Below are 23,220 nucleotides of genomic sequence, written 5' to 3'. Positions count from 1 at the left end.
TTAATTATTTTGTCATATTCCCTGTTGGGGAGAAATTGTCCATTTCTATATCTCTGTTGTGTTTCTACAGGTTGACTGGATTTGTATATAAGTCCTTCAGCAAAGCCCGACCTTATATCTTCATAGATGAAAGTCACCTAAACCGTTCCTTCTCCTGGCTGAAGAACAATCAGGAAGATGATGGAAGTTTCCGCAGTTTCGGGAAGCTTTTTCATAATGCCATGAAGGTAGGATGTGATAGAGGGGACATCATGGTCCAAGGTGTGTCATAAACACAATACAACATAAAACATTATTGGAAAAAAAGATTATGGGGAGATTTATTCATGACTACCTCCTGCAGTTTGTGACTTTATAGATGCCATTGGGGCAAAAATTTTACAAGAGTGATGTTTTTTGATAAAAATGTGAAACATGTTATTTTGTGTTACAGGGAGGAGTAGAAGACGGAATATCGCTCACGGCTTACATAACTTCGTGCCTTTTGGAGGCCGGGATGTCTCCGGAGGTAAGTTATTGTATAGAGTTTTGACAAAGCGATGAATTTTACTACAAGCCAAATATTATAACATTAGTAAATTTGTTCTTAACAATCATAGCTGTTTAATTGTCCTAATGTGACCCAAGGAGTTGGGCGAGGGGAAAGAGAAGGTGAAGTGGAGGCTGGTCACAAGGATTCATGTACTATATGCTAGAGACAGCTCTATTGGACCCAATTGGAAAAGGGGCACAGTTCATGTTGGATGGAGGAAGCTTGAACGTTCTTCAACATTAGCGACCAAACAAGAAAATGGGAAATCTTCAACTAATGGTTTCCAACACAAATGACAAGAGTCTGTTGAAAAAACAAGCACTAGCCATACTTACATACATACTAGCCCAAAATGAATTTTTTTCTTACATAACTCTATGATTATATTGTACTACAAACCACCCTAGATCTCCCGAGCTCAGAAACCTTGAACAATAACCAACCATGGATAATAAATATTGATATTAACTCAAGCATCTCCATAGGTCACCAGAGAAGGAAGGTATTAACCAATAGCCTACAGTAGACCACTATTATAAAGCACTATATATAAGGAAGGGAAATTTTCCATATTAATGCACTTGAAAACCTCCATAAATGGTTTTTGTGATGATTGGCAGAAAGAACCATGACATCACATTGAATAACATTATGCTATTATCACCCAATTTTGGTTTCGATCGTGAAATTACAGTGAAATTATGCTCCCTTATAGGTGTCACTTCTGAATCGATTTGTCATAAATTTTGCTTTATTTCCTCCCAGGAGCCCGTACTTAGTAAAGCTATATCCTATCTGAAGAAATCCTGTGCAGATGTCAGCAAGGAATACACCCAGGCTCTGCTGGCCTACACCTTCTCATTGTGTGGGGAGAATGAACTCAGGGAATCTTTGTTGGACAAATTGGAGAAGAAAGCCGTGCGGGGAGGTGAGAAAATATTAATCTGCAAACAAAGTGCATGCTCTAAGGGGTCATTCTCTCCGTATTGTAAATTTACAATAGTAGGTTGCACTTTGAAGAGTAAAAACAGGGCTATTTTATTATATTGGTTGGCCCAGTTCAAACTCAAAGTGAGTAGGATAACAGCTTAAAGGGGCTCTATCATTGGGAAAACTAATTTGTAATATATTTGCATATCCTCGAGAAAGGCTATTCCAGAAATACCTTTCATTTGTTAATCTTCTCAGCCGCTTTTGACTTAGCCCGTTTTTATTGATATGCTAATTAGACATCTCGGAGTACCGGAGGTTCACTGAGCACTGTCTGCTGTGTGTACACAGGGGGAGGTGAGAGCTTAGCTAAAAATTAGTTTTCCCAATGATAGAATCCCTTTAATAAGTGATGGAGACAGATCTCTTTAATACGATCTATTGTTGTCTATACATCCAGGTACACGTTAACCAATTCATGGGTTGGGCTTCTTAAGTAACCATGCTGTATATAATCCCATTATATACTATATCAAAGTGTTTATTAAAGGACTTCCATTACAGATAGAGAGCTGCACTGGAAGATGGACTCTAGTCCTCCGAATGCTCAGGACTTCTACTGGCATAGAGCTCCATCGGCAGAGGTGGAGTTGACCTCCTATGTGCTTCTGGCTTTTCTATTTTGTCCATCTCCAGATATTGACAAAGCTTCACAGATTGTGAACTGGCTGATGAAGCAGCAGAACCCATATGGAGGCTACTCTTCTACACAGGTAAAGAAAGGAATCTAAGCAGTATAGTATAATACCATCATGGTTATCTGGCCAGCCATTCCAGATAAGACTGTGCCCATATTCAGTGGACAGTATTCCAAGGCTCACTTTAATCTACTTTTTGGCAAGCAAAATTTTTGTAAGTTATCTTACCATAAGTTATCTCAAAATTCAAACATCTCAAGGATAAGCAACACAAGTAGGTTTGTTGTGCTTGGAGAAGGAGTTTCTGTTGCTCTCAAGACTTGATTTAGCTATATAATAAGTATTGTACATGGCTCTGTGTGAGTATCAGGCTCACAAGGTTTATTCATTTCCCAGAGGGTCTTGGAAGATAATGCCGCTAACCCACATTTACTTTTTCAGTAAATTTTGTCTATTTCCTCCGAGGTCTTACTTAAGGATTGCACTTTCTGAAAAGTCTCTTTTACAAATCGAACTTACCTAAATGTTATCCACCTCTAATATAACTTGTCCCTATTGTTCCTATTGTAAATTTATATCTGGTTCCTTTTGAAGGACACAGTGGTGGCTCTTCATGCTATGGCCAAGTATGGAGAGGTGATATTTTCTGATCAACGAGATGTTACAGTGGAAGTCAGCCCCATGTCAGAATTGCATGAGAAGGCAGGATTCCATGTCGACAAGAATAATCGGCTCCTTGTTCAAAGGGTAACACTGCCTAAAATCCCTGAGGACTATACAGTGACAACAAAAGGGGCTGGTTGTGTTTTTGTTCAGGTGAGCAGAAAGATTGATAACCTTTTGATATGAAACATGCTCAATGAGTTGAGGACCAATACCCTGTCCATCAGTGGTGGCTATTCATTTGGTCAAGGTGTGGTGACCTTATGGTCGATCTAGAGTATTTAGAGTATTTGTACGTGGTTATTGTGATTCAAATTTAATTTTTCTTTTGCAATTTTGTAAAAATTGTAATGAAAACTTTGTAGTTTTCATTACAATTTTGTAAAAATTGCAAAAGAAAAATTAAATTTGAATTGATTTTTGTAATTTTGTAAAAAAATTTTTTTTTAATTTTGTAAAAATTGCAAAAGAAAAATTAAATTGAATTGATCACTGTACTTCTTCAGTACACGTTAATACTTTTTTCTGTCAAGATTGGGGTTCCCTCTATGAGCTCAATATGGCCTATGGCATCAGTAAATGAATCCTACAACTGTGTATGAAACTTCATGACCCAGTGAGGAATGAAGACGCCGTGTTCTGTAGGTTCCTTAGTCCAGGGTTATATAAAGTAGATCTGAGAACCATCTCCTAACAATATCTGTTCATAAGTTCCGGGACATATTTTTATGTGATATGTGACTTAGACCTTTATAATGGTAATTGGCTTCTTCAACTTACAGGCGGTATTGCGGTACAATGTTCCTCCTCCCGGAGCTAAGGACGCTTTCTCCTTAAGTGTAAAATCGTCTTCAAATAATGACTGTCTAAAGGATCCAGTGACAAAGTTTGAAGTTCATACCAATGCCGCGTGAGTTTTCTTTTTATTTACTCTTTTTACCTTTCTCACCATGTAAGAATATTTCCAAATTTTTTACAGATTTTTCACTAGCCGGCTTAGTGGTGACAGTCTTCTGTTTCGATAGGTTGGCAATGAATACGACCATGAGAGCAGGAACTTTCAGTGGTCTGGGACTTTTACTGCACAATTTTGGCGCATGCAAAACTTGTCCTCCCCTCTTCTGAAAAATCACCACCCTATGTCTAGCAAGTCGGAGAGTCCAGATTCTAGTCGTAACTACAATGCGAAATCTGGGCCAGTTTCTTATAAATTAACTTTTGATGTAATTGGTTAGCTTTAATGGTCATCACCTCTCTTATGACTCCCTCCTCCCCTCTCCTAGCATGTGAGGATCTTGTTCTTCTTCACTTGGGTTCCAGCGCACATCCACTCACAATTGAAAAACTTTTGCTTTAATTTGGTAAATTCTCGCGACCTTGTACTGTTTGGGCTGTCAAACTCTATCTGTCAGAACATCAGAACTGTATATTCCCATTTCGGTCATTGCTGCTCTTCGACCCGGAAGCTAATGTGAAAAACAAGTTAGTTAGATATCCTGACGTGACCAAGAGTCCCAGCCGGAACAACTGGTAAATGCATTGTCCACATCATGACTAATATAATGGTCATGGTCTTGCAAACCAGACTGAAAACCAGTCAATTTGACCCCTGGGGAGTCCATAATATTACAATCTCATCTACCAAAATCTAAGAAAAATTTTGAATATTCTCAAAAATTATTCCTATACAATATATTCATCTATAGAGTGACCAAAGCAGAATAACTTCTTTTACTGTTACAGCTATACCGGTACCCGGGAGAAATCTAACATGGCCATTATTGAAGTCAAGATGTTGTCTGGCTACGTTCCAGTGAAGAGCACAATAGAGAAAGTAAGATCCGGAAATGAAGCCTCTCATATTATAAATGTAATGGGCGAGGGGCCCTTTTATAGATTTTGTTTTGGGGGTGCAAGAGCTTTTAATGACACCTCTGGTAGGAAGTCTGATGCAGTGTAATATGTGAGTAAGTCCTTCTATAATGATTTGGGGTTCCTAATACACAATGAAAGGCCATCATAAAAGAGATTCCAGAAATAGCGCCACTTGTGCCCGTAGGCTGTCTTTGGTATTGCACTTCAAGTCCATTTATCTGAACAATAAGTTCTCTTACAATAACTTTTTGCTAAACATGAGCATTTCTTGGAGGACAACTGCCTGATATGTAGAAAATATTTTATTTGAAGTCTAAAATTTTTCTTATTATTGTAATATCAGCCATAACACCGTTTTTTCTTCACAGCTGGAGGAGGACAAGTTAGTCCAGCGATGTGAGATAGCGCCTGACCTGGTGACTTTTTACCTGAACGAGGTTGGTATCTGTCTTATTATAACTATAATGTTGGAACTGCTTTATGGTTACTTCTAAGAACACTTAAGATTCTTCTGTGAAAACTATCCACATCTACTAATCTTTAGCTAAATGTTAAGCGGTATATTTTCAAGAAAATTGGATATCTGCGTCTCTGGAAAGTTCTCTGATAGCTTTCAGAACCATTAGGGTTTTACTCACGATGATATTATCTCGCTTAGATTGGTCCTGATCCAATAAACTTCTCCTTCATCGTGGAACAGGACATTGTGGTGAAGGACCTAAAACCGGCCTCAAAAACATTGTATGATTACTATCACACGGGTAAATCTCCTCTTTTTGTCTAGATGTTAAATTGTAGCAATTGTTAGAGAATTCCTAAGCTAGTGATGTGTTTGGATGGTATTTTGCCTTCTTCTGGGTCCACACTGTATTGGTACAGGTTGAGTTTGATGGGCCATATCCTTATGTAACCCTATTAGATAACAATATTCTTATAATGCTCAGTATTACAGCATAGGGATTAAGACGGCTATTTTTGTCTTCCAGATGATCATACCTCTGTAGAATACAAGCACCCTTGTAGTGAAGGTAACTGAATTCTCATTTGCTTATAAATATGGTGTCCTACTGTATTTGCCTGTGTACACAACATTGATATTCTTGCATGTATATAATAAATATCTTTATCTTTACTGGAGCGAATATTGGAGTTGGAGAATGAGCACTTGTAACTTAGTAAGTCTGAGTCGGGCAGGAGAAGAGACAGTCGGTCTCTTCCTCCATGGGCTAGGAAGGGGAAATTAGTTAATAGAGATGAGCAGTAAAATGTTCGAGGTTCGATATTCGTTTCGAGTAGCCCCTCAATATTCGACTACTCGAATTGAATATCAAACCCTATTATAGCCTATGGGGGGAAAATGCTCGTTTCAGGGGTAGGCAACGTTCGATCAAATTATACTTACCAAGTCCATGAGTGAGGGTCGGGCTGGATCCTCCGAGAAGTCTTCTCCTTGCAGCGTCCCCGCGGCGTCTTCCGGCTTTTCATTCACTCTGCCAGGCATCGGGCCTGGGCAGAGCCGACTGCGCATGCCCGCACTACAAGCGGACATGCGCAGTCGGCTCTGTCCAGGCCTGATGCCTGGCAGAGTGAATGAAGAGCCGGAAGACGCCGCGGGGAAGCTGCACAGAGAAGACTTCTAAAGGTAGGAGAAGAACCAGCATTGATTGGCTGACTGTATAGCATTCGGCCAATCAATGCTGGTTCTGCATCGAACTTTTCCTTTCGAATAGCGAGTGGTACTCGATCGAGCACGAGTATTTCGAATACAGTAGTATTCGATCGAATACCTACTCGATCGAGTACTACTCGCTCATCTCTATTAGTTAACTCTTCTCAGCAAGGAGAGTGTGGAGGAGAGAAGTGTGGGGACAGAGTCAGAGTCCCTGGCTAGACTGGTCAACAAGACTGCTCAAGGGCAGCTATAGTTGCACAGTTATGAGATGGGGGATTATTTTTGGATCTGCCTCCCCCAGTCCAGTCCGAACATTGCAGACTCAGTTGGAGAGGAAGTCTTCCCCAGCAAGGGAGACACAGACTACCATATGGGAAGCACTAACTAAAAGGTCAGTTCCAGTCCTGGACAAAGCTCCTAAAGACCTATGACCTCCAGTATCTTGTCAGCCAACCTGTCTCCTGAGTCTCATCTCTGCACCTACCATCACAGGCCCTCCAACCAGGAGCCTTATCGTCAGGACATGAGTCAGATTGAGACATCAATAGAAAACTTAGTCAGCCATGTGATAGTAACTCAGAGCCCAATATAATGTAATGTTCAGTCTTAGTGTGTTTCTATTCTCTATATAACCCGACTCCTGTTATTTGTTTTACTGCAGATTAGTCTAGAAGTTCCTGCTCAGACCTGGCTGTTGTGTATACCGCACAAGTCCCTGCAACTCAACACCGGGGACTACGTCTGACATCTGTAACAGCAACAAAAAGAGCAAATAAAATATCAAACCTGTGTCTGACACTTAGTAGTAATGTGGTTATTTCCCAAAGAGAAGGAAACTGTTTCTGTCCAAAAATACACGATGACCTATGTGAGAAATTTTTTCTAAAGATTAGCTAAAAATTAAACTTGTATTTAATTTAACGCATTAAAAAATTCATGCTTCCTGGAACCTACACATGCTTTTAAAAAAACAAAAAACACAACATAAATGTTTTCAAAACTTATGTAGTTTTTCCTGCATGATGCTATTCATAAAGCATTCACGTCTTTGCACAAACCTAGGCCAATAAGGTTCAAAAGTTTTTAACTTATTAACCCAAAGATGATCCAAGGAATGTAAATCCTTTTTTTTTCTCCAATTCCCCCCCCATTCTGAATTTTTTTCTAGCTTTCCAATACGTTGTCCAAAATATTAAGTGGCGCCAGTAGAAAGTACAATTTGTCCCGCAAACACTAAGAAGTCACTGCAAGTGATAAAAACTGTGATTTAGGATCAACAGGCTGATTGTTAAGGGTTAATGAACTAATATCCGCTCCATGTCCACATCAATAAAGTAAGACATTGTGCTCATGATAGCAAATTCACTTCAGCCAGCAATATCTCAGTCCTGAAGGGGTTAACATGGATAAATTAAACATTACATTCATGTAAAAATACTTCCTGAATATTGGCTCAAAACGTATTATTGGATCCTTGCGAAATCCTTCTAGAACCTTGAGCTTTCCGGTTAGTTTTGGGTAAATATTTGTTGTACTGAGTTACTTTGTAATCGTCATATTGTTCATGCAATTGTGAAAACCAATCGAGAGTTTACAGACAATACATGTAAATATTGAGGCAGACACGTGTAAGAGGATACACATGTAATATATATGTATAGGAAGATACACATACATAATACACATATAATATAGACATATACAATACACGTATAAAGATACACATAAGATATACACATGTAAGAAGATACACGTATAAGAAGATACACATGTAATATACATGTATAGGAAGATACTTATATATGATATACATATAAGATGCACATACAATATACACATAAGAAGATGCACATACAAAATACACTTATAGGAAGATACCACTTATAATATACATGTATAGGAAGATACCCATATAAGATACACAAATAAGAAGATACACATATAACAAGATGCACATATAAGATACACATATACGATACATATATAAGATACACATATAAGAAGATACACGTATTACAATACACATATAGGATACACGTAAAAGATAAACGTAAGATACAAAAATAAGATACACATATACAATACACATATAAGATACATACATATAAGAAGATACACATATAAAATACACATATAAAATATACATACAATACATATATAGGATACACATATAAGACGATACACATATAACATACACATATAAGAACATACACATAAGAAGAAAGACGTACAATACATTGGTATGATACACATATAGGATACACATACACAATACCCATATAAGATAAATTATTATCCTGTCCACCTGCACAATCATGTCCTGAAGCGGGACCTTTTGTCTGGGGTTGATCTTACTGCAGATCTTGGGGGCATCAGAAGCAAAACTGTAAGTAAAGTAGCTTTATTTGTTCTCATTAAAAATGACATAAAAGATGATCCATCAGTTGTCCTATATATACACATTACAGCTAAAGGTCTGTAGTACTGTTTTTAGGTTAAAGAAGATCCCACTGAGGCTAGGTGGTCTAATTCAAGGGGGGTTTTAGGTTTTGACCTTCTGGTTATGTTCAAGGGAAAACCATTTAACCAAATTTAAGTGAAGGCAAAAGAGGACCCATCTGTACAAGGGGTGAGACAGCAGAGACCTTATTATGGCCGCCATCTTTTACTATATACAGTCCTATGAAAAAGTTTGTGCCCCCCTATTAATCTTAATCATTTTTAGTTCTAAATATTTTGGTGTTTGCAGCAGCCATTTCAGTCTGATCTATCTAATAACTGATGGACACAGTAATATTTCAGGATTGAAATGAGGTTTATTGTACTAACAGAAAATGTGCAATATCCATTAAACCAAAATTTGACCGATGCAAAAGTCTGGGCACCTCAACAGAAAAGTGACATTAATATTTAGTAGATCCTCCTTTTGCCTCTAGTCACTTCCTGTAGCTTTTAATCAGTTCCTGGATCCTGGATGAAGGGATTTTGGACCATTTCTCTTTACAAAACAATACAAGTTCAGTTCAGTTTGATGGTCACTGAGCATGGACAGCCCGCTCTCAAAGATTGTTCAACATAGTTGTTCAGGGGAAGGATACAAAAAGTTGTCTCAGAGATTTAACCTGTCAGTTTCCACTGTGAGGAACATAGTAAGGAAATGGAAGATCACAGGGACAGTTCTTGTTAAGCCTAGAAGTGGCAGGCCAAGAAAAATATCAGAAAGGCAGAGAAGAAGAATGGTCAGAAGAGTCAAGGACAATCCACAGACCACCTCCAAAGAGCTGCAGCATCATCTTGCTGCAGATGGTGTCACTGTGCATCGGTCAACAATACAGCGCACTTTGCACAAGGAGAAGCTGTATGGGAGAGTGATGAGAAAGAAGCCGTTTCTGCAAGGACGCCACAAACAGGGTCACCTGAGGTATGCAAAAGCACATTTGGACAAGCCAGCTTCATTTTGGAAGAAGGTCCTGTGGACTGATGAAACAAAGATTGAGTTGTTTGGTCATACAAAAAGGCGTTATGCATGGCGTCCAAAAAAACAGCTTTGCAAGAAAAACACATGCTACCCACTGTAAAATTTGGTGGAGGTTCCATCATGCTTTGGGGCTGTGTGGCCAATGCCGGCATCGGGAATCTTGTTAAAGTTGAGGGTCGCATGGATTCCACTCAGTATCAGCAGATTCTTCAGAATAATGTTCAAGAATCAGTGACGAAGTTGAAGTTACGCCAGGGATGGATATTTCAGCAAGACAATGATCCAAAACACCGCTCCAAATCGACTCAGGCATTCATGCAGAGGAACAATTACAATGTTCTGGACTGGCCATCCCAGTCCCCAGACCTGAATATCATTGAGCATCTGTGGGATGATTTGAAGCGGGCTGTCCATGCTCGGCGACCATCTAACTTAACTGAACTTGAATTGTTTTGTAAAGAGGAATGGTCCAAAATCCCTTCATCCAGGATCCAGGAACTGATTAAAAGCTACAAGGAGCAACTACAGGCAAAAGGAGGATCTACTAAATATTAATGTCACTTTTCTGTTGAGGTGCCCAGACTTTTGCACCGGTCAAATTTTGGTTTAATGGATATTGCACATTTTCTGTTAGTACAATAAACCTCATTTCAATCCTGAAATATTACTGTGTCCATCAGTTATTAGATATAGCAAACTGAAATGGCTACTGCAAACACCAAAATATTTAGAACTAAAAATGATTAAGATTAATAGGGGGGCCCAAACTTTTTCATAGGACTGTAGTACTACTATACTCTATATCCATGCATCCTAATAGAATAGCAGGGGTTCTAGGATATTTCCGGTGCGCTCACAAACTCAACACTGGCCAAAATGTTTTATCTGTATGAAATCTGTCCAAAGCCTTTAACCAACCGGTCATGCTTTACAAATATTTGTAACGCCAGACTGATGTACAATGTCCATAGTGAGGCCACGAATGAAAGACAAGTCCTGGGGGAGTAAAAACCATATAAAATATTGCAAAGACCACACATAGAAGTCACTGTCCTGTCCACTTCCACGATGGTGCACTGGAGGGTCTGTGCGGGGCTGCTTATAGTGCAGATCTTGGGGGCTTTAGATGCAAAGCTGTAAGTACAATACTTGTGTTAAATTTGTCATATTTTATAGATTTTTTTTTTATTATATCATGCTGTATTTTCTTTAGTTCCTATAATTCTGGAACGAAAAACATTGATGCTACATGGGGATTGTATTTACTGTGCATCATCCCTACATTCTATACAAACACAATTGACTTCATGTAACTGGTTGGTTGGTTACTTAGTTTAATTAATATCTTTTTTACATTTTTTTATGACTTTTATCTGCAATTTTAAATGATGAATCTTAGTACTAAAAGATGAGGGACATTATAGAAACTTAAACATGTAATGGATACACATACACAGTCTACAGACGTTAATATAGGAGCTCCTTATACCATCTACTAATACTCCATATGCATATATATGTTTCTATACAACAGACAATGCCATAGGAATTACATAGTGCTCTGTTACATGTAACGCAATGCTATATAGATGTCCAGTAGTTATCTTGTTGCCATAAGTCACCTCATACTCCTTATAGTGATATACTCTCTTTGATGTCATTCTTGCCAGGCACTATGCCGCCATCTTCTCATCAGAGTTGCGCGCCGATCATGCTGAAAACTTTTGTGTACAAGTGGAAGGATGTAAAGGAGAAACCCATGTGAAAGTCTCTCTAAACCTGGACACCAAGGACACCTCACTTATAGATGAAAAATTCCAGCAAGACTCCATATTCACTTGCCACAGTGTCCAGGTAAGAGGCCTTAAAGGAGCTCTATTAGCAAAATTATGCCGTATGAGCCCCGCATATGCATGCATAGCCTTTAAAAAGGCTATTCAGGCACCACTAAAGTTATTTTACCCCCCCCCACCACCACCACCACCGTTTTAAAATAAAACTCTAAAAACACATAGGTAAATTATACTTATCGTGCACGGTGGGCAGTGATGCACGATCCAACGTCATCTTCTGGCACGCCTTCCTCTTCTTTCTTCTTTCAGTGATGCCCTCCGGTCCTGGCTCTTCCCCGGCTTCATCGTCCTCTTCTTCCGGCAGTTCAAATCCGGACCAATCAGATTTGAACCGCAGGAGGAAGATGACGATGAAGCCGGACTCAGGAAGGCCTACAACCTCCAATAACACTACTGTCACCACACCACCATCTGAACAGCCTGACCCCTCTCCTTCTGTCTCTATCCCTCTTCCCTCATAGATTATAAGCCCTTGCAGGCAGGGCCCTCTGTCCCATTGTGCCTGTTGGTCATTGTTAGTATTATATTTGTTTGTATATTTTGTGTACCACACACTGGAGGATTAGATATGCGCCACTGCACACAATACCACATGCTGGAGGATTAGATACACGCATCTGCACAAAATACCACACAATGGAGGATTAGATACACACATCTGCACACAATACCATACAGGGAGGGTTACATACACGCGTCTGCACACAGTACCACATGCCAGAGGATTGGATACATATGTCAGCACACAGTACCACACGTGGCAGGATTAGATATGCGTGTCTGTACACAGTACCACACACTGGAGGATTAGATACACGTCAGCACACAGTAACACATGCCGGAAGATTACATACATGCGTCTGCACACAGTTCCACATTCTAGAGGATTAGATACACACGTCTACACACAGCATCACATCCTGGAGGATTAGATGCACAAGTCAGCACACAGTACCATATGCCAGAGTATTAGATACACGCGTCTTTACACAGTACCACGCGTCGGACGGAGGATTAGATATGTAAGTCTGCACACAGTACCACACCTGGAGGATTAGATACGCACATCTGCACACAGTTACACATGCCACAGGATTAGATACACGCATCTACACACAATTCTACATGCAGGAGGATTAGATACATGTGTCTTCACACAGTTTTACACACCAGAGGATTAGATATGTGTATCTATACACGGTTACACATGCCACAGGATTGGATATGCACATCTTTACACAATACCACGTGCTGCAGGATTAGATACGCATGTCTTTACACAATTCCACACAATGTAGGATTAGATACGTGCCCCTGCAAACAATACCACACGTCAGATGATTAGATACACGTGTCTGCACACAGTACCACATGCCAGATGATTAGATACGCATGTCAGCACACAGTACCACACACTGGAGGATTAGATACGTGCGTCTATACACACTTCCACACACCGGAGGATTAGATACGTACGTCTTTACACAATACCACATGATGGAGGATTAGATACGTGCCACTGCACACAATACTACATGCCGAAGGATTAGATATACACTACTGCGCACAATATCACACGGGGAGGGTTAGATGCACGCGTCTGCACACAGTACTACATGTCAAAGGATTAGATACGCCTGTCTGCACACAGTACCACACACTGGAGGATTAGATACGTGCCTCTGCACACAGTACCACATGCTGGAGGATTAGATACACAAGTGAGCACACAGTATCACACACTAGGGAATTGGATATGCACATCTGCACACAGTACCACATGCTGCATGATTAGATACACAAGTCAGCACACAGTACCACACGCGGGAGGATTAAATACGCATGTCTGCACACAGTACCAAGCGCCAGAGGATTAGATACACGCGTCTTCACACAATACCACACGATGGAGGATTAGATACACGGCTCTGCACAGAGTGCCACATATTAGAAATTTACTCCATGTTTCCATAGCAACCCAGCCATTTTTCTTCACTGCCTTATGTCAGCTTTAAACACAGGGTGCTGTGGATGACACGGTTACACAAGGTCACATACACACAGCTTTACTCCAGGTCTCCATAACAATCGATCGCAGGTTTTTCACTGATATGCGAATTGAGATGCTTATGGAAACACACAAACGATATACAAAATACACCAGTGCAAAACTGGATGATTCTTAAGGGGCCACTACATAAACAAAAAATGAAATATACCTGTGCGAAGCCGGGTCCTCCTGCTAATATATATATATATATATATATATATATATATATATATATATATATATATATATATATATATATATATATAAAATCAAGAACGTACTCAATGATAGCAACAGGATCCATAGTTTGTTCGGCTGGTATGACCAGTGGCTAGTGAAAAGACGTCACAAAACATGGCCACACACACAAAGCAAAATTTTCAATCCCCTCCAATAGATTTAAATCTTGGATCTACCACGGGCTGGTTAAATGTTTGTTTTTTCCAGGACTAAGAAAATGAGACTAAAGGCAGGAAATGCTTGTTATATGAAGAAACATAGCTGAGTGCCTTTATGTGTTTTTGTACCATTTTGACCATTCGACATATTTTAAGGATTTGGACATATTTGATGGTGTCTAGTTTCTGGTTGTGGGAGTGTCAGTGCTTTTCGTGGCAGTTCCTCCCAGCATCCCACTACACCTCCTATATATACAAACACACACACACAGAGATATATATATATATATATATATATATATTGTCAGGGTCTGGGGTTGCTAGGTGGGGTGGCATAGACACACAAGTCCAGTTTCTTTAGTCCAAAACAAAGATAGAGTTTTATTTTCACTCAAAAATATAGTGTAGTAACAAAAGGAAACAATACAAAAATAAATCCCTGCCCGGCTAGGTGCTAACTAAACATAGAATAAGTTACCTCATCTAGAATAACAGAAATCCAAAAACCAGAGGAATCATTCAGGACACAGCTCCACAAATATGACCTCTCTGTTTGCTCTCCAGCCAAGCTCTGCCAAAGTGTTGCTGCTGGAGCTGGCTTCTTAAGCCTCCTTGATGAGGAGACTCTCTGCAGCTGAGTCGCTGCCAGAACATCCCCAAAGTGTGGACTGGAGGGGGGTGGAATGACAGGTCCCACTACCAACCTACCTGCCATTCCTAAAAATCCAGCCTAATACTGAGCATTTACCAAAATGCTCAGCAGACTAAAGTTGTCTGCTGAGAACAAACATTCCTGGAGTTTTCTCATCTCACCTACCTGAGTAGTCTGGGCGAGATGTACACCCCCTCCATTGCCTGACCAGCCATCAGCTTACTATATATATATATATATATATATATATATATATATATATATATATATATATATATATATATATATATATATATACACACACACACACACACAACATATAGAATTAGCCTTTGTTAGACTATGATGAAGCTTAGTAGAGTGAAAAGTGCAGATATATTGTTAATGTAATAAAACGTCAAGCAGTTGTTAATCTAAGCAACTATATTAACTTTCTATCTGTAGGTTCCTATTACTGAAGAAAATGAGGCGGTCGGCACAGTAACTCTAACAATTGAAAATTCAGAGGACTCAGTAAACAAAACTACTAAAGTTCTTGTAAAGAAGTTATTATCAAAAATTCTAGTCCAGACTGACAAACCTATGTACAAACCGGGACAAGAGGGTAAGAACCTTCGAGATGGGGGGGGGGGGGGGGTTACAGGTTCTACAACACTAAACAGGTAAAGTAATTTCAGGGGGATGAGATTCTATATTTTACAGTTATCATTAGCTATTCAATATTTTTTTTTTTTGCAAAAAATTACATTGGAATTTTTAACTATGTAATCCTCCGTGTTTACACATTTATAGCTGTCACGTGTGATAGTTTATTAATCTATTATCTACTTGCGTATTCTCCTTCTTGACATAAATTCTTTCACACAGAGTTTACGCTCCGTGTATTCTGTCTACACTCCGCATTTTGTTCATTTTACACATGTAAGGACCCCTTCACATGCTCGGTGTATTCTGTACGTTTTACATGTGTACAATGCAGTTAGCCATTGAGTTCAATGGCATGTTCGTGTAACGCGCGTCTTTTTGCACGCGTCTTTTTGCAAAAAGACATGCGTTATACGAACATGCCATTAAACTCAATGGCTAACTACATTTTACACGTGTATTTTGCACATGTAAAATGAACAAAATAAGCGGAGCGTAGACAGAATACACGGAGCGTAAACTCCGTGTGAAAGAATTTATGTCAAGAAGGAGAATACGCAAGTAGATAATAGATTAATAAACTATCACACGTGACAGCTGTAAATGTGTAAACACTGAGGATTGCATAGTTAAAAAATCCAATGTAATTTTTTGCAAAAAAAAAAAGCGTAACCTCGGTGTGAAGGGGCCCTAAAAAAGAATCTTCCATTGACTTAGTTTTGGCTTTTTTTGTCACAGTGAAATTCAGAATTCTGAGCCTTAATGAAGATTTCAAACCTGAAAATACATTGGTAAGATTAAAGGAAAAAATGACAGCGGAAAAGTAAGAAAAAAAAAAAGGCATTTGGCCTTATGTACATTGCTATAAAAAATAAAATAAAATCACGGAATGTTCCACCACAAACATTTTGTTCCCTAAAACTGAGAATTGCTGTACATCAAAAAATAAATTTATCAGCATTCCTAGTTAAACATTAGCAAAAATTCTCTTTTTTTTTTTTTTTTTTTTTTTAAAGAACTTAAAAAAATTATTTTTTTTAAAAACTGTTTTTTTTCCCCTTAGATTCCAGTGGTGGAAGTGCAGGTAAGAAATACACAAAATATATAATATAATATAATATAATATAATATAATATAATATAATAATGATGTAAGAAATACACAAAATATATAATAATAATAATAATAATAATAATAATAATAATAATAATAATAATAATAATAATAATTAATGTATTAGATATTTAAATATGAAACATTAATGCTTTTCAGTTTGCAACAATTAATAATGTTTTTGTTTTGTTTTTTTCTTTTTACATTTTATAAAATAATGGACATTTTCATTGTGAAATTGTTACGTTTAGGACCCAGATAAAAACAGGATAAAACAATGGTTAAATGTGAAGCTCGAGCAGGGTATTGCTGAGATGTCCTTTACTCTTATCCCTGAGCCTAAATTAGGAGAATATTCCATCAAACTGAAGGACACATCCCATACCTTTACTGTGGAGGAATATGGTGAGGAGTCCCGTTATGCCCAATATCTAATATTTATATTATTAATATTTCTAACATGTGTCTATTGTGTCTTTTTAGTACTTCCAAAATTCGAGGTCACCATGCATTTTCCTAAGTCTATTCCAATTAACATTCATGAGTTTCCAGTTAAAGTTTGTGCAAAGTGAGTCCCAAAAAATAGGACTTTTTTAATATATATATATATATATATATATATATATATATATATATATATATAAAATTTTACTAGATTTATGTTTGACTTGAGGCGCATTCACTTAGGAACGAGATTCAGCCATGAGACTTGGTTCATGTGTTGGCCGGATTTACCAGTCTCTACCTTATGCCGGGAGTGGGACTCCTAGTAGTATAGTTATCTATTTTACTAGGCATCCGTGACTCTCAGTGACATACTGTCCTGTGCCGATTACATTAGAGGACAGTATTGCATATTGCTGTGAGGCTGGTACTGGGGTTGAGCCAATCTTGAGATTTTTGGATTGTTTTTAAAATCCGATTTTCGATTATTTTCCAGCCGATCACGATCATGAAATTTGCTTGATCGCCGATCGGGATCTGATCTTTTCCGATCCCGATCGCTCAACCCTAATGTTAGCTTTTCCCACAATGATTGGCCAGTAGGCAAGCATTGTGGGAAATAACCTCCGACCTCAATCCTGCCGGAAAAGATTGGGATCGGAATTCCGATTGCGATCCTGAAATTTACTCGATCACCGATCGGAATCCGATCTTTTCCAATCCCGATCGCTCAACCCTAGTAGGGACTCTTCACATCATAAATAACTAATAAATAACTATAGTGCTAAGGTGCAGGCTGGTAAATCCGGTCAACACAAGGAGGATACAAAATATATTTAGAGGTGCTTAAAGAGGTTTTTTTTATTATTTATATATTGATAATATAGCCATGGGATCGGTCATCAATATGAGAATGATTGTGGTCTGGCACCCGCAAACCCCTGCTGAACAGCTGTTTGAAAGGACCACAGCACTCAAGTATTGTGGCCTCTTTCATGTATTGATGATGTCACCTTGATTGGTCACATGCCACCAAGCACAGCCCCAACAGGTTTTCTGCTGCAGCAAATTTAAGAGCAGCATACTGCCATTGCATGGGTCGCTCCGCAAACTGGTCTACTGAGTCTCTGTCACCCAAGGCCCCACAGAAACCTGGATCCAACCCCGCCTACACCAGAAATTTATAGCACAAATCTATAACAGTTGATAACAATATCTTTCCATTTTTTTTCTTACAATATATCCTTATCATTTTACTCTAATCTATTAGATACACATATGGGAAACCAGTGCATGGGAATGTTGAAGTCCGTATTAGTCGTGAACCGTATTTCACAATTTTAAAGGGGGAACCTCAACTTTCCATTTCCTTAACATTGATAGGAGAGGTGAGATATTATTTGCCATACTTCTTTATTGTGGTAATGTTTCTTTTTATCTGATATTACCTATGCAGACTTCAGTCAACCCATTTGGTTGTCCATACTTGACAGGTTAATAAGGGCTCTGCTGTAGATGGGCAGTAACAGCATGGCTTTTGCCTTCCACATGTCCTCTACGTCGGCCCGTGTAAGAATGCCGGGGTAGAACGAGCTCTGGTCAGCACATTTTGTAGCCAATCGGTGCTTGTTAGTAAAGATCTAATACCAACTCTAGGAGTCAGGGATAAGGAGTCAGTCTGAGGGGGGTTTGTATGTCCTTGTAAGAACCTATAAATTTAAGTGTTAGATTGAGTCCTATTATCAGTGACTGGAGATTTATATTCAGATTGAATATCAAAAATTTTCTTCTCTCCATCATTCTGGAAAGACCCTTTAAGTATCAGGATTGTTAAGTCTCCCAAACTATCATCTGGTCCAGAGCAGTGTTTTCCCACCGAGGGCATCGAGCTGCATTCATAGTCCTGTTGTGTGTGATATGAGTGTTTGATGATACAAGTCTCGTATTTTTTGATGTTGTGTGGAAATGTGCCGGTCTCTGATGGGGATGACTGAGCCCTTCTGAGATTCCTTATGTTTAGTGACTGTGTATATACAAGAGGAGACAAATCCAGGAACGCATTTTAGTAGATTAACCCATTTTAATGTCACGTTAAAGGACCTAGATCATATTTTCCTATAAAGTCATGATATTGTGCTGAGATGATTTCATGATTAACTGGAGTCCTTAGACATATTAGAGATCAGTTAAAGGGGTTGTGCCCCCATAGTAAGATATGACCAGTCCATAGAGTAGGTTATATAACTTGCTGATAGTTGGGGGTCTGATTGCTGAGTTCATAGGGATTCCTACTCCCCATGAGAATGGAATGGCAATGTGGTCACAGGGGCAGCCAATCCATTCAATGGAACTGCCAGAGTATTGTATTCAACAATCTTCCGTCATCCAATAGAGAATGTATGATGTGGAAGCCTGCATGTGCAACTTGCCACTCAATTTACATGGATAGGACTATATTTTGGGTATCAGTGGGGGTCCCAATGGTAAGACCCCATCAATCTGCAAGTATTCACCTATCCTGAGGATAGGTCAGAACTTCATGTATTTGTTCAATGCCATTGCCACCAGAACAGACACATCAACCCAGCCCCACAGATAGATACAATAAGATCACTGGAATCAAAGGATGTTTTCCCCTTGTGAATTGTTGCTGAGTTATCACCATTGCTCCAATCTCTCTGTTGCTGAGATATCGACATTTCTGTAAACATGTAAATGAGATCTTTGGAACAATGAGGACGTTGTCATCACTCCAAAGGAGTAAGTGGCTCTAAACATATGGATAAAAACATTGATCATAACTTATCTATCTGCGGACTGGGGTCATCTGATGGATTCTGTTGAAAGACCCCATTTGAGTGTGGACACATCTGTAACAAAAAAAAAGTTTGTTCTGGTAATACATATAGCTACAATGTAACAACTGAATGGCTCTTGCATCCAAATAGTTTTTTTTTCACACAGTTGGACAAATCTGGGTGTTATGCCGTCAACGTCCACTTTAGCTTCTTTGATCCATATGATCCTAAGAGGAGAAGGGAAATGTCTATTGAAGCTTCTGTTACAGAGGAAGGGACTGGTAAGTCTCATCTATTATAGACTCTTGGTAGGAGGTCAAAATGAAAAATGATCTTCCATAATCAGCAACAAAAGAAGCACTAGTATTATAAATGGCACCTGGTAGGTAGGTGGCCCTGTTACAGATTTTGCACGGGGCCCAGGAGATTCATGTTATACCTCTTTCTGTAGCTAGTAATAATACAGTCCTATGAAAAAGTTTGGGCACCCCTATTAATCTTAATCATTTTTAGTTCTAAATATTTTGGTGTTTGCAGCAGCCATTTCAGTTTGATATATCTAATAACTGATGGACACAGTAATATTTCAGGATTGAAATGAGGTTTATTGTACTAACAGAAAATGCGCAATATGCATTAAACCAAAATTTGACCGGTGCAAAAATATGGGCACCTCAACAGAAAAGTGACATTAATATTTAGTACATCCTCCTTTTGCAAAGATAACAGCCTCTAGTCACTTCCTGTAGCTTTTAATCAGTTCCTGGATCCTGAATAAAGGTATTTTGGACCATTTCTTTCTACAAAACAATTCAAGTTCAGTTAAGTTTGATGGTCGTTGAACATGGACAGCCCGCTCTCAAATGATCTGAAAACAAAGATTGTTCAACATAGTTGTTCAGGGGAAGGATACAAAACGTTGTCTCAGAGATTTAACCTGTCAGTTTCCACTGTGAGGAACATAGTAAGGAAATGGAAGACCACAGGGACAGTTCTTGTTAAGCCCAGAAGTGGCAGGCCAGGAAAAATATCAGAAAGGCAGAGAAGAAGAATGGTGAGAACAGTCAAGGACAATCCACAGACCACCTCCAAAGAGCTGCAGCATCATCTTGCTGCAGATGGTGTCACTGTGCATCGGTAACAATACAGCGCACTTTGCACAAGGAGAAGCTGTCAGGGAGAGTGATGAGAAAGAAGCCGTTTCTGCACGTACGCCACAAATAGAGTTGCCTGAGGTATGCAAAAGCACATTTGGAGAAGCCAACTTCATTTTGGAAACAAAGATTGAGTTGTTTGGTTATAAAAAAAGGCGTTATGCATGGCGTCCAAAAAGAAACAGCATTCCAAGAAAAACACTTGCTACCCACTGTAAAATTTGGTGGAGGTTCCATCATGCTTTGGGGCTGTGTAGCCAATGCCGGCATCGGGAATCTTGTTAAAGTTGAGAGTCGCATGGATTCCACTCAGTATCAGCAGATTCTTGAGAATAATGTTCAAGAATCAGTGACGAAGTTGAAGTTACGCCGGGGATGGATATTTCAGCAAGACAATGATCCAAAACACTGCTCCAAATCCTCAGGCATTCATGCAGAGGAACAATTACAATGTTCTGGAATGGCCATCCCAGTCCCCAGACCTGAATATCATTGAACATCTGTGGGATGATTTGAAGCGGGCTGTCCATGCTCGGCGACCATCTAACTTAACTGAACTTGAATTGTTTGTCCAAAATACCTTTATCCAGGATCCAGGAACGGATTAAAAGCTACAGGAAGCGACTAGAGGCTGTTATCTCTGCAAAAGGAGGATCTACTAAATATTAATGTCACTTTTCTGTTGAGGTGCCCATACTTTTGCACCGGTCAAATTTTGGTTTAATGCATATTGCACATTTTCTGTTAGTACAATAAACCTCATTTCAATCCTGAAATATTACTGTGTCCATCAGTTATTAGATATATCAAACTGAAATGGCTGTTGCAAATACCAAAATATTTAGAACTAAAAATGATTAAGATTAATAGGGGTGCCCAAACTTTTTCATAGGACTGTATATGTAACACCTGCCTGATTCCATCACATTTTCTGTCTATAACAATGTTTAGAGATTATTTTTCTCATTATTCCTTTTTCATTCAGGGGTGGAGATAAAATCATCCGGTCAAGCTCATGTTACAAATGCCATCAATAAATTGTCTTTTGTTAATGCTGATGATAATTACAAGGCTGGCCTCCCTTACAGTGGTGTGGTGAGTCACTTTTGACAAAGTAGTTAATCATGTAGATGATCATTTAAGGGTTAAAACATTAGGCAATAAGCACTGTCTAATATGTTCCAGATGTCCTCCTTCTTTCCCTTTGCTTAAAATGTGCTACATGTGGCATTCTATATGGTTAATGGATTCACACATCATATCGTATGCAATTGTGATTGGAAGTGATGCCACAATAGGCACTATTCCCATTGGATTAAATTGCAACACCTGATGCTATAAATAAACGGTTACCTGCGTGGTGTAGTAAAAATCTACAGTAGCTTCTTTCTACATGATGACTTGGCCTAACAACCCATCTAGGTGCACCTATCTCTGTGAATCTTGAGTACAACACCATTGTTTATCTTTTTACCCTCTGACAAAGATCCCAGACATTCTACAAGTCCTTTGTGTTTTCTTGTTTGGTCAGCTTGTATTTATTTCACTTTGTTCCCCCATAAGGGAACTTAAGAATTGAAAGCTCACAGAAATATGGTGAGATCCCTGTTTGGGATCATAAAAAAAATTCTACCGCAGCATATTCTCCTTATATACCACTTTCTTAAGGTCAAACTCCATTTTCATATATTATAATCTTTTATTCCAGATTACAGTGGAGGATGCTGGAGGTGTTCCTAAGCCAAACATCACAGTTTATCTGAAATGTAACTATAACACGGTGTGCCAGACCTTAGTGACCGATGAGAGTGGCCAAGCATCATTCACCCTGAATACAACGGACTGGAAAGGCGCAATGACATTGTCGGTATGAATATGTTCATCTGAAGTGGATTCAATGAAAACCTAAAATATACAGTAGCATTCATTTTATAAAGGTTTAAAATACAAAATACAAGATTAAAAAAAATCTATAGCACAAAATAAACAAAAAGATCAGCTCACCCATGTCATCAGCTGCCCACTTTATGGGTGCACAGCAACTTCAGCAAATCCAAAAAAAACTCCAGCATTCCAAGAGTATTAAAAAGTCAACAGCTTCATTTCATATCAATTAAAATCCGTTTTAGCACAGTAGATGCGTTTCAGATTAAGAATCCTTATTTATCACCCGTAGGAAAGTAGGTGTTTTATAGGCATATTTATACCACCCCTATCTAGGGAAACAACCCTACACAAACTCTCCACCCCCAAAAAATCAATCTC

General features: G+C 38.8%; 2 protein-coding genes across 2 annotated transcripts in view; both read left to right on the top strand.

Annotated features, from left to right (window-relative positions):
- LOC142219118 (alpha-2-macroglobulin-like) overlaps positions 1-5,734 on the top strand; it is a 35,354-nt gene extending 29,620 nt beyond the window's left edge. The window contains 10 exon segments of the mRNA XM_075288084.1: positions 71-227; positions 434-508; positions 1,298-1,460; positions 2,027-2,235; positions 2,755-2,976; positions 3,606-3,733; positions 4,567-4,657; positions 5,067-5,135; positions 5,357-5,459; positions 5,685-5,734. Of these exon segments, the coding sequence (XP_075144185.1) occupies positions 71-227; positions 434-508; positions 1,298-1,460; positions 2,027-2,235; positions 2,755-2,976; positions 3,606-3,733; positions 4,567-4,657; positions 5,067-5,135; positions 5,357-5,459; positions 5,685-5,734 (1,267 nt within the window).
- A 5,182-nt stretch (positions 5,735-10,916) lies between these two features.
- The window catches only part of LOC142183466 (alpha-2-macroglobulin-like), a 35,512-nt gene continuing 23,208 nt past the window's right edge, over positions 10,917-23,220 (top strand). The window contains exons 1-11 of the mRNA XM_075258566.1: positions 10,917-10,984; positions 11,519-11,702; positions 15,246-15,405; positions 16,185-16,237; positions 16,510-16,530; positions 16,811-16,964; positions 17,043-17,127; positions 18,274-18,391; positions 19,968-20,082; positions 21,941-22,050; positions 22,664-22,822. Of these exons, the coding sequence (XP_075114667.1) occupies positions 10,917-10,984; positions 11,519-11,702; positions 15,246-15,405; positions 16,185-16,237; positions 16,510-16,530; positions 16,811-16,964; positions 17,043-17,127; positions 18,274-18,391; positions 19,968-20,082; positions 21,941-22,050; positions 22,664-22,822 (1,227 nt within the window). The remainder of the gene's footprint in view (positions 10,985-11,518; positions 11,703-15,245; positions 15,406-16,184; positions 16,238-16,509; positions 16,531-16,810; positions 16,965-17,042; positions 17,128-18,273; positions 18,392-19,967; positions 20,083-21,940; positions 22,051-22,663; positions 22,823-23,220) is intronic.

This window comes from Leptodactylus fuscus, chromosome 10 (genome assembly GCF_031893055.1).
Source record: "Leptodactylus fuscus isolate aLepFus1 chromosome 10, aLepFus1.hap2, whole genome shotgun sequence".
Lineage (NCBI taxonomy): Eukaryota > Metazoa > Chordata > Amphibia > Anura > Leptodactylidae > Leptodactylus > Leptodactylus fuscus.
Note: the sequence above shows the minus strand (reverse complement) of the source record. Positions and strands in the feature narration are given on the sequence as shown.